The following is a 13,057-nucleotide window of genomic DNA, read 5'->3' as shown; positions in this document are numbered from 1 at the left end:
CAAAATGCTAACGGCTAAGAAAAGTTGGTGTTGTGTTGGTATGTATGTGATGAGATGAGGGGGGCACATAAAAGTAACAAAGATTTTATCCATAGTAAAGTACACTATGTAGAAAATGAGCTGTGAGTAAATAAACTAATCATTCACTTTTTTTTACTTGTAAAAAACTCCAAGTTGGTTCCTCTGAAATTTTAAGAGGATGATGGATTAAATTGAACCTTTTTTAACATGTGTAAATTTGCATGCACATGATAGGAAAATCCTAGATCATATTATTGTCGTCTATTAGTAAATATTTCAAATTGGTCTATTAAAGTTGAATATTTTCAAAGGGGTTATTAGAAACACTTTATCTAACCCGTAACTTTTTTTTGTTACATGAGATAAAGCGAAAGAGAAAAGAAAGATAGGAGTAAATAAAAAAGAATAATTAAGCCTATGTTTGGTATTTACGTTTGATACGCCTGAATCACAATGATTCACCGTGATTTCACAGAAGTTATACTCTATAACTTTTAAAAAATCACAGCGAACGCCATGATTCTGACATATTTACCATGATATCAAACATAGGCAAAATATGATGGTAGAAAACACTGATAACATCTTCAAGAGTTGAGCAAAACTCAACTATCAGTGTTAGTAACATATTTCTACTTTTTAATCAAAAGAAAGTGTTGATCAAAATGGTACTACCTAAAAAATTACTCCTACCAATGAATATGAAATTAATGGTATACTGTAATTTTCTAACAAACTCAAAATGTTACTCAGATGATAAATTTGACTAAATGATTGAGAATTTCAAAAACCATCATGATGATAGCACACTACTATAACCCTACAATTTCAAGAAACAACAAAATAGGTATGACTCTACTTTTACATTAACTAGCAGGATACCTTACTTTGCAAAAACTTTTAGACCTAAAACTTGAGGCTAGGACATGGCTGACTTAGGAAAATATCTATATGCAGGCATCATAATCTACATACAGTGTCTTGTTATAAAGATTCAAGGCTAGGTTGCATAGATGAATGTTTATAGAATAGAATAATGGTGGTATATGGAGTACTACGTACTACAGTGTGGGGGCATGTGATCACACTACAAGAGAGTTCACATCACAATATCTATATGAGCTGGACTGGGAAGGATAATTTGTTGTTGTTATGTTAGACTATGTCATAAACTTCAATAGGGTTTGTATTATTCATTTTGGAATTTAGTACTGTCATGACAACAGCTTTTTTACGGTTTTACTGTAGCTCAACTAGAAGGTTTGGAGCTTTGATCTCAATATAGCATTTTCCTTCCATTTTTCTTTACTTGTGCAACAAAAGGACAACAGAAAACCAAGATATGATTTGGGCCAATTGATTCGGGTACAAAGTGTTGGTAATAATGCTTGGGAAAATTAGTTCGTGTCACCAAATCGTTCACATATTTGGCGTTTATGTATACACTATATACAGTGTGTGCATTAATAATACACATAATTACAAATAGGGAGTCATGTATTATTGAGTTTATACCAACCAAACAGTTTCTCTCTTGTAACAAAAAAAAAAAATACCAACCAAACAGTGAGCCTAAAATAAGTGAGATCTAAGAATGTAAAAATTAATAATGTGACTAGTTGTTTGAATAGTGGAAGGAATAAAAGAAAGAATGTTGAGGGGTGAAAGTAGGAGGAAAGAAAAGCATTATATTCTCTTATTTGAATAGAAAGCGTGGAAAAAATGTGTACTATAAAATGATATACATATCCTTTTATTTATATCAAAAGAGGGTCTAAACAAGATTACAACGAGATTAAATGGGAAAAAAAAAAATCCTCAATAACAATACATAAACAAGCAACAAGTCACCAAAAGCAACCGGACACTCATAAAAAACACAACTAAAGCCCATCGAACAACCAAGATTAGCTAATGCATCAGCAAATTGTTAGGAGTGGATTCTTGGTTTAACTAGATGAACTACCGATTGGGAAATGATATTTATAGAGCCCACCCCTCTGTTTAAGACTATCCTTCTTCCATAATAACATTTCAAAGAAAGCAGAATCTCTCCCAATTTTTCAGCTTTCCATCCATTCTCCCATATATCTTTATTCTCCCTTTCTCAGCATTTAAACACAACACTAAAGTTAACATAAGAGTAACTTTTTTACTTTACAGTAAATGAACTCTAGGTTGGATCCTAAGTGAGAGACATCGTTTTACATTCACATCGCAAAAATTCACTTTTTATATAACTAATCTACTATCTCATTAGACGAGATATATCAATTATTCAATGACCTAAAAAATAATTTTTTTTGCTTATGGTAAACCAGAGGGATTATTAAGAAACTTTTTTTAGACCTCAAGTCATTATTTCAATAGCCTTATGACTAGGACAGGGAGTTGAGTGGACCCAAAGAGTTTGATGGAACTGGGCTGCTGTGCCACTTTTTTCCTCAGAAGTTTCAGAAAATTAATGGGCCAACTTACTACTACAAACCAACCAACAAGGATTGCTACTTTAGATGGGGCAAGTGCATATATAGCCCCACTGTGCTATGGCTTTATTGTTGTCCTAATATCTGTTCATTTTCCAAATATAGGGTGGCTCCTTGTTGATGTAGTAGTTTTGTAGTATATATAGAAAAGCATAAATTTAAAATCAGCAGTTCAAAATAAAAAGCATAAATTTAAAATAAAATGATTTCTCCTGTAAAAGTAAATTAAAATGACATTGATTATAAAATAAAAAAAATAAAAAACTATCCTTGTAAAAAAAATTGACAATTTATAAATCATAAAAGAAACTTTTATCCTTTTCAAAAAAATAAAAGTAACTTTTTTGGGTGAATAAATTGTTTTATTCCCTCATTTTCCAGAAGTTTAAAAGTTACAACAAGAATTCAGTGGGGGTTGATTTTTGTTTTTTTGATTTCAAACAAAAGTTAAATGATGATTAAAAATAACCTTTAATACAGCTAGTAACTGGATGCCAAATTTGATGTCCTGAACTGTGACACCAAGCAAATTTGATTTTTTAGGGCTCAAGGGTGCATTGCATGGTAGTGGTACATACACGAGGAAAAAGTGGAAGTTGATTGAGCTGATGATAATTCACCCAGAACCTTCGGTGGTTGCTTTCTCTGCAAATTTATATAAAAAACTTTGTCATAATAGTATGAACAGAAAAAGGGTTAGAAGTAGAACCACCAAAGTATTAATCAAATCTATGCAAACTAGGATTAAGATGATAGATAGTCCATATTTTCAAGTTATTAGATGTGATACGAACTTCTTATCATTGCTTGAATCAGTGTCTGTAATTACTAACCATCATAACAGCAAATAGTATCACTATTTCATCTGATTGTTAGAAAATATCGCATGCATGCTTGATTCTCTTGTGATCTAAAAGGCATAGCATCATACACTTTGGCCAGCTATAGATATTCTAAATCAGATTACCATCTCTGATAAGTTTGTCTAGTAGTCAACCCTTGCTGCAAGTAATATACCTCCAATCCTTTGGTTCTCATTAGAATCGTATCTTAGACAATTTTAACTATAATAGGGTTGTCAAATTCTTCTACGGCCCTAGCAGCAGATTTGGCTTGTTTGGTTTTGCATTTGGTAAGCTAAAATCCCATTTGAAGAATGAACTTACCTTGGATACTGCATAGCATGTTTGACATTATTGAGGCGAAACAAGTCTGGTTTCCAAACTTGATTTTAACATCCTAAACATGAAAGCAATAATTTGTTTCTTTTGAGGTGATAAACTAATAAAAATATGACCGTTTCACAAATATAAACTGAAAACTCACATCTTTCTTGGTAATTATATATCGAAATCTATAAAAGTCATTTTCATTAATACCAACTAAATAATATTCATTACGTCAAAATTAATTGACAAAATTTCACTTTGAATCAAAACCAAGTTTCCATATCAAATATCAAATTTATTCAAAATCAAATTTTCAAAATAACACAAACACACATTCCATATCAAGCCACATCAGCCATGATACTTCTGGGCAACCTGATAAGATAAGTGTTTTGATATGCAGCATGCCAGCTAGAATGATTGATTTCAATGTTTTGTACTAGTGGGAAGTGCATGTGGGTTCAAGAGTGTCCTTAAAGGATAAAACATAATTGTTGAGCACTGAGTAGTGAAAAAAGTTGACAATGTACTTTCTCCAAAAGGAAGTCAATCAGGTCAAGGTTGGCTAAGAAGAGAAGTCTCTGAAATTGTCCATGACGATGCACTGATGCAGTTCTGCTAATTAGCATGCATGTGATGGAAGACATGAATAATAAATAGTATTAATTAAAGCACAAAATATGGTTTTCCAGCAGTATTTGTACGGAAGGAGTATAAATGATTTATTTGGTACACTACACAGAAACTCATAGTATTAAGTTCCAACGTAGCTGGCAGGCTTGTAAAATCCAAACATCTTATTCAACTTGGTTATACAACACAAGCACAAATGCTGTATCCAGTTGAGATGATACAAGCAATTAACAGTCAGAACCAAACTACAAATAACAATGTAACTTGCAAAACAAAAAGAACAAATATGCCAATATATACAATATTAGAATAAAATTAAAATCATTTTACCAGAGTCACTTGCCCACAATTAAAACAAAGGGGGAAAATTATAATAGATTGCTCAGGTAATCAGAGCTTATGTGCCATAGTTTTAGACATTTTCCATAATTAAATACATGTAACAGCAAGCGACTACTTTTTTTAATCACGTAACAGTGACTACTTATTAAATCTAGAACTGTACAGCCGATGAGATGTTAGCTCAGTGGTAAGAGTTTGACCTTATAACCTCAAGGGATGGAATCTAAATCCCCTTGGGGACAGTTGTAAAATGATTGTTAATGTCACTTTATTTAATAATAATTTTTCCCTTCCCCAAAATTTTTAAAAATAAAAATCTAAGAACTGTACAAGAATAGATCAATCACAACAAAACAGAACAGACAGCTGATCAAAGGAAATTCAATTTTAACTCTGCAGAGTAATAAAACTGTGTACTGGCTAAACAGAGACCACTGGAAGGGGAGGGGGTGGAATTCCAACACCAGCATGTTAGACCTCTAATTAGTACTGTTATTAGGCTGCAGTTATTGTTTGATTAGGCAGCAGTTAATATTAGGCAGTGCTTGAACATATAGGTAAATGGAAGGATAAGTCAGTAGGCATTTATTTGGAATTGGATATTGATAGGAGACCAAGCTCTCTAATTCTTAGGGGAGGAGAGACCAAGACTCTCAAATTTCTTGGATAGGAATCCTTTATCTTTTAATATTTATGTCAAGATTGTGAGTGTTTTGTCTGTATATTGTACTACAACTTCCTCTGTTTTTGAGAATCATTCTCCAGAGAGTTTTTTGAAAACACGTTTCGCCGTCCAGTAGCAACAACGGTCTATCTTAACCCATTTAAAAAACTGAATGGGAGGACTAAAACAATGATACCAAATAGGAGAAAGAGGAAGAGATCAGATAATCAAAGTTAAAACACAATTTATCCAGCTACCGAAGAACTTAGAAACCTTATAAGTATAAAACAGGTTAGGATAGCTCAACTTATTAGATATGCAAGAAATAAACCACTAGAGTTCCTATATTTCTTTCTCATTTGTTTCTTAAGTCAATTGGATTGAACTGCTTGAGCAGGAGCTTTTGACTCGTCGTCCGCTAATAGCCTATGCTGCTGGCCCCAACAATTGTTGGACTGGCGACCCGGACGAGCGGCTCTTACGGGCTGTGGACAAAAAGTTGTCCCGTATAAGGGAAAAACTAAATGCCTTATCCGAAAAGGTTTTTCGTGTCATTCCAATTTAGGTCCAATTCGGATCCCTTCGTTGTTTTCTTTTCCTCCTGCACCTTTTCCTCGAATTAAGAAAGAAGTTGGTACACTCGAATTGTATTATTTAGTGCTTTTTGCTTGCCAAAGATCCTACGTCTACAATTGGTAGGTCACCAGGTTATTAAAATAAGTTGTGTTTTATGTGGTTTTCCCATGTCACAACTTCCGTACCAATTCGGTTGATCCGGAATGGATCGGTTAAACATTCTATTAGGCAGCCTGGTCTTTACTCTTCAGTGTAGTATTGATTCTCGTTTGGCTCTTGGAAGTAATAAATTCTGTGATTATTCATTTATTTTCTGAACCATAGATACCAGTTTCTATCTTAATTAACAGTAACTATTAGAAAAAAATATAATATTAAGCCTTTGGAGACATGTCTATACCCTGAGTAGTGCCAGTTGACATAATGCGGTCTATATTATCAATCCGCCCTTGTATGGATTTTAGAAGTGAATTCAGGGATGAAACTCTTTTCCTAACACTGGATATCTTGGCTGCATGTTGCATTATGAATGGCAAAGGTGCATCTTCTAGTAACTGATCAAGTTCTGCCCAAAAAACACAAATTTCAAGTTACCTAATTGTAGACCTGGAGTAATTAGAAATTATAACATCCTCGAGTTATAGGAGAAACTTTAGCAAAGACATTAATATTAGGCATAACTGAACTGAAATTTTAGCAAGTTAACAAAGGCAACCCATATTAGCACACTACAGCAGCAATAATATTTTTATTTTTATTGTATAGCTCGCAGAATATCTATGAAGCTCTATGGTGCACCAAACTTTTGGATCCAGCACTCTCACTTCATGGTAACACACTCTTTGGTGGAGGCTAATAAATGGCACTTTCATAAAATTTGCTACACTAGACCATATGGTAGCCAACTATCTTATTCAACAGATATGAATGGAATGTGTCATTGTATTTTCAAATAAAATGGTTAAAGCAATTTGTTTGTTCAAACTAATATTCACACTTCCTGGTAAAACACTATCAAGCCAGGAGGCTAAGATGCGGACCATAATAGAACTTGCCCCTCTGGACCATATAACTTACTCCCATATGTGATTCTTTTATGAGGGTTAAACCAAAGGTATCATAGAAAATTAATACCATAATCATGAACTGCAATAGCCAATTGAAAGCCTCCCACTGAATGTGGCAGCACCATAGAGAAAAGCTTCTTCTAAGTTGAGAGAATTATATAATTGTATCCAGTTTTTTTCCTTAGGGTTGAATATTCTTATATAGGAAAAGAAATGGAAAAGCAAGATAATGGCAATAAAAGCTTTACTTATTTAACCTTAAATTAGCAATATAAGGTTACCAGAGCTACAAGAAAGAAAAGAGTAAAGACTACAACTGCTACTTGCCCAATGGTACAAACACTCTTTTCAACTTTATATTCCAGCTGCAAGAAATCCATTGTACAAATGTTTATGAGGAGAACAAAACCTCTAACCACAGAAAGCAAAATCTTCCTGGTACACCTTAAGTCACGAATTTCACATTTTTCTTTCTTTCCAATATAGAATAAGTAACAACATCTTATATCATCTTTTTAAGCATTTTCTGCTTTCCCTTGGTTTTATAGTAGGTTAAACAGAATAGTCCCAATGTCACTACCTGCTTCACCGGTTTAAAGAGTAGCACACAAAGTAACTCCTTATTGTAACAAGATGACAAACCTAGAAGATCTTGGACCTTATGGTCTATCTATAAACTTATAAGGACTTTTCAGCAAGTGAAGAACCATGAAATTATTTTAATTAAGAAGTTCCTGACCTAAACTCAGCCATAGATTATTTTGGCAACTTCATAAAATAATTATTATTTCCACACAAAAAAACTATTAGCATGTAGGTAAAGTCTACGCTCAGTCAAACTTCATCAGATTTCAGAAACCATAACAAAACTCACCCTTATGAACCAAACGTGGTAAACATTCCTACCCAGTAAGGTAGCACCAGCCTGACTAGAATCACTATAGAAGGACAAATATGGAAAAGAGATCATGACATTTAGAGGGCACATCCTACCTTTTTGGCTTGACGGGTCATTGGTAGCCTCAAGCCGAACTCCCCCCCCCCCCCCCCCCCAAACACTTCAATGCAAGACTAGTTTGTATAAGACCACCTCCAATAGTGCAACCTATCATCAGTGGTTTAAGTGGACTCCACAGTGTCACATCACTTTCAAGTAACTCGTTCATTTTTTAGCAACCCTTGAGAACTCATGATGAGTCCAGCAACTTACACAACATATTGCTAAGGACAAGTTGCTTCAGCAAGCAATTGTCCTTGCAAGTTGTCGCCACATCAATCTTCTCCAAACTAATTAAATACACACCTTTTGAACTTAAGAACTCTCTAAGGACTACTGTTTGAGGTTCTCTAAGGACCTCAGCCTCCTAATGTGCACTATCTCATAAACTCCTACTCTTAATTAAAACACTCTCACTAACTTGCGTCGGAGTGCTTTCGCAATTACATATCACGGCATACCATCCAACGACCCTACGGAGGAGGTACCATCACTGTAGTTGGACGATCCTACATTCCTACCCGTTTGGATTTCACAGAGCATTAATAATGGAAAACACAACAACAAATTCATCCAATATTAATAATAATAACAACAACACAATGACGATCAATAATAAACAAAAACAAAATCTACTTGCAAATTGCATCACAAAACATATACATAATTTGAGTCGCTTTTTGGCAATTTTGGTATCAGGCACGAAAATTTTCTCAAAAACCAAACAACACAACAGTTAATTTTGAAATTCGAGCACAATGTTGTGAAATCAGCAACAGAGAGAAAAGAGTAACCAAAAGATATACCTCCGGTGAGACGATCGATAGAGGAAGAGAGATGGTTTTGGCTGATGAGAGTTTGTTGAGCTCTGAAATCGAAATCCCTAATTACGGAAGAGAGGATCGACGACAAGCCTTTAGCCAACACATCGGAGCTTTTCGTGAGGGGATCGGCGGCGTTATCGGTTTCAGAACCGTTCTCGCCGGCGTGAGAAGTTGAAGGTTCCGTTTGAACAACGACGGTGTCGTTTTCATTTGCTGAAGTGGAGTGAGTGTCACTCGAAGTTTCCATTGTCGTTGGGTTCAGTTAATTCATCGAGCTTTTCACGACTAAACTGAATTTAGGTCTCCATTTTGAACCAAGATCCTCTTTTTTTTTTTACTTTATCCATTTTAAGTTTTTTACAATTATTATTAAAGTTTTTAATGAAATTTCGGTAAAAAAAAAAAGGAATGCAATTATTTAATAGGTCCAATTATTTATTGGTGAACACTCCGACACATATCATGTGGATATATACCGATACACGGCTTAGATGGATGATTGTGATGTGTCCACAAATAGTATTTAATATAGAAAAATTAAGGCTTAATTAGTAAAATGGTCTCTTAAAGACATTTTTGGTTTCATGTTGTTGGTCCTTTAAAGAAAAAAAAGTCTGAATAGATCCTTTAAAGACAAATTTGTTAACAGGTTTAGTCTTATTCAAACCTTTTTTTAGGGACCGAACTGATTAACGGAGATGTCTTTAAGGGACCTATTCGGACCTTTTTTCCTTTAATTGACCTATTTGGACATTTTTTTTCTTTAAGGGACCAATCTGAAACCAAAAATGTCTTTAAAGAGACCATTTTACTAATTAGGCCAAAAATTAATAAATATTATTTATAACCTAATCAGAATCATTCACCTCAATAAATGTATATACCGGTACATATTCACGTAATATATAAATGAAAGAATTCACTTTATTTAATATATATTGTAAAACTTTTCAAAGATATAGTAATGGATAGAGAAAATAAATAGTAAAAATGGAGAGCATCCAAATTCCTCCATTTTCTACTCGTATGCTATTATACTGTTTATGGGTTTAAAGGTACGTTTGATTTACAAATACCGAACAAAACAATACAAGTGTTTTCGCATTTTTATAGTTTTACTAGTCCCACACCCGTGCGATGCACGGGTGTTATGCGGTATTTTATATTATAATGTTGAAAAATCATTCGTATAAATTGAAACAATATGTATTATGAAAATTATAATAATAACATCAACAACAACAAAATAATAATAATAATAATAATAAAAAAAAAAAATGATGTAAATATAAGATAGATATTAAAGATATGTTTATACATTTCAAAAAGATTACAATGGATCATATTGCATCTACCAAAATAAGTTGGTAATCCATAAATTGTTATGTCACTATGAAAACAGTTTGTGTTCATACTACTCATACATTGTGGTTAGATTAGTGGTTGCACAACTATCTAGGAATTATATATATAGATGTTTATATATTTAAAAAACTTATTTATACATGACATTTGAAGTTACTTTGGTATCTTCTTCATTAACATTGATTAACAATATCTTTAACTCATTTTTCAAAATAACTATGGAAATGACAATATATCATTGACCATGGAAAACAATCGATGTTGAAACATAAGTTTTTATTTATATTATAAAAAAATAAACCAACTTAACTCATACTCAAATATCGAATATGAAAAAGATCATACAGGGCATAACAACCATTAGTAAATTTTATTTTATCTATTTTTTTTTACTAACATTAGAAAGTAGTCCTGACAATCGACCAACTCCTTGTATTTACAAAGATTGGACAAAAGATTATTAGCAAAAACATTAACTTTTTTGAAAAAAAAAATAATAAAATACACAAAATAATAAAATGAACAAAAAAATTTAAAATAAATAATAACCCAAAACAACAACAACAACAATAATAATAATAATAATAATAATATTAATAATAATAATAATAATAATAATTACAAATAGTACCCCACATTAAATGGATGTAAGTGGATAATGTGGCTAAATGAAAAGTTTTAATTGGTTTGTGGATTAGGGTTTAGATAGACAATTCCACAACTATCTAGGATTTATATATATAGATTATGAAGCGAAAAAAAAAAAGTTATCTTATGTGAGAGACAAAAAATCTTATTTTTGTTTGGTCGCTTACTACGTATTTTGTTCAGTTTCATGACTAGTTTCTAAATCAAACAAAGTAATAAAAGTTGTTCGGTCCCCATTTTTTAGCGGATCAAACACACGCTTAATGTAACTAAATTATTTAATATTTATTTTTTCTCTTTTGTGTGTGCCCCTAAATGTATTTTTTTGGGTTGTGTCAAACTAACAACTGATCAATAAATAAATATTGTGATTTTAATTTGAAAAGTTGTTATTAAATTTGAAAAATAAATAAATGTTGTGCTTTTAATTTGGAAAGTTGTTATTAAGCTTGGGAAATAAATAAATTCATCAGTGACCGGTTTGGTTTTAGTCACAATATTTTAGTCTCTAAATCCGCGTCTAAAAAACTTTAGTGGCCGTTTTGGTTTTGCTCACAATATTTCAGTTTTCAGACTAGTCACTAAAAAAAAAATAGCAACCGATTTAGTTTTGGTCACAACATTTTAATTAATCTCCAAATTGGTCACTAAAAATCATATTCTAAAAGTTCATCAAATTACTCTCTAACAACACAAATATATCGACTAAAAAGTTCATCAAATTACTCTAACTTTTAAACCCGTGACACCTCTTCGATATATTTTATTCAATTCAATAAATAAATGGCAAGTCTCCATTAAATCTAAAAATACACCTTAGATTACATGTATGTGTGGGTGTAGATTGAAGATTTCAAGGGTTATATGCGTGAGTGTAGATTGGAGATTTGAAGGGTTATAGCGATTTTTTATTTTTTTTAAATAAGGGTTATAGTGAACTTAGTTAAGTTGATTAAGAAATTACATTATATATAGAGTTTGGGATTTTAGCCACTAAATTACTTTACTTATACATTTTAAAGGTGAAATTTTAGCCACTAAATTACTTTTAAAAACAAAACATTGAAGATTAGTAATAAAAAAATAGACTTAATTATACTTTTGGTCCACTAGTTTATTAAACTCACAAAAATAGTCCCCTTATTTTAAAATTAAACGTTTTTGTCCTCCCATTTTCACATTTGTTGCAATTTTGGTCCTAACTCGTTTTTGTTTTCCTTTTTTTGCCTTAAAAATGTCAACTTTTAATGCCTAAAAAGGTTGAATTTTGGTCTCAAATGTAATTTTTTATATTTAGATTAAATGTTAAAGACAATAAATCACTTTTTACTATGACGCTAAAAAACACAATTTTTAGATTAAAAATATGGGTTGAGAGCAAAATTGCAACAAATATGAAATAGAGGACCGAAAAGTTCAATTTTAAAATAGGGGACTATTTTCGTGAGTTTGATAAATTAGAGGGATCAAAAAAAGTGCAATTAAGCCTAAAAAATAAAAGAACTCTCATGAACCAAAGGTGAAATTTTAGCCATATGGACTACTTTAAAAAATAAAACATTGAAGATTTGTAACAAAAAATAAAGAACTCTCGGGGCCAAAAGTGAAATTTTAGCCACTATACTACTTAGAAAAACAAAACACTTACAATTTATAATATAAATAAAGAACTCTCATGACCAAAACTAATTTTACATGTTATCTTTTTTTATCGTCAAGTAGCCTAGTGGCTAAAAATTTCACCTTAAAGGTGAATAAGTGGAGTGTCTGAAATTCGAACTACGGCTCATGCACATATAGTATGACATCCCTACGAACTAAGCCGCCGAACTATTAGACCCAAAAAATTAAAAAAATTCAATATGAAAAAATAGCACAACTCCTGCATTTGATATACATTGATTTTGATCTAAGATACTTTTAATTCTAACATAAATTTGTCATCATTTAATTCACGAGAGTTATTCATAAAACTATATTTTCCACCGTTCATCACTATTACATCCCTTGGGATGTTTCCATACTCTCATGAAAGGATAAAAAAGAAGGAAAAAAAAAAATCATAATAGAGTGTCTGTATTAAAAAATAATGAACTCTCATGACCAAACATATTTTTATTTCATCTTTTTACTATATGTGATCAATTGAGTGAGTTAAAGATACATATGATACATCAATGTGTTTAAGAAACAATATTTATTATTTTACTAATAATTTTTATTGTGAAGGAAATTTCTGACAACATTGTACGTACTAAAACTATT

The 13,057-nt window shown here is 32.0% G+C and overlaps 1 protein-coding gene across 1 annotated transcript; it reads right to left on the bottom strand.

Moving 5' to 3' along the window:
* Positions 1-2,847: 2,847 nt before the first annotated feature.
* LOC123898505 lies at positions 2,848-9,129 on the bottom strand. The gene is made up of 3 exons (XM_045949482.1): positions 8,762-9,129; positions 6,292-6,456; positions 2,848-3,152 (listed from the first exon to the last, which is right to left on the bottom strand). The coding sequence occupies exons 1-3, from the start codon at positions 9,024-9,026 to the stop codon at positions 3,124-3,126; spliced, it is 459 nt and encodes a 152-aa protein (XP_045805438.1). The 5' UTR covers positions 9,027-9,129; the 3' UTR covers positions 2,848-3,123.
* Between the last annotated feature and the right edge of the window lie 3,928 nt (positions 9,130-13,057).

Source organism: Trifolium pratense, linkage group LG7 (assembly GCF_020283565.1).
Source record: "Trifolium pratense cultivar HEN17-A07 linkage group LG7, ARS_RC_1.1, whole genome shotgun sequence".
In the NCBI taxonomy this organism is placed as follows: Eukaryota; Viridiplantae; Streptophyta; class Magnoliopsida; order Fabales; family Fabaceae; genus Trifolium; species Trifolium pratense.
Note: the sequence above shows the minus strand (reverse complement) of the source record. Positions and strands in the feature narration are given on the sequence as shown.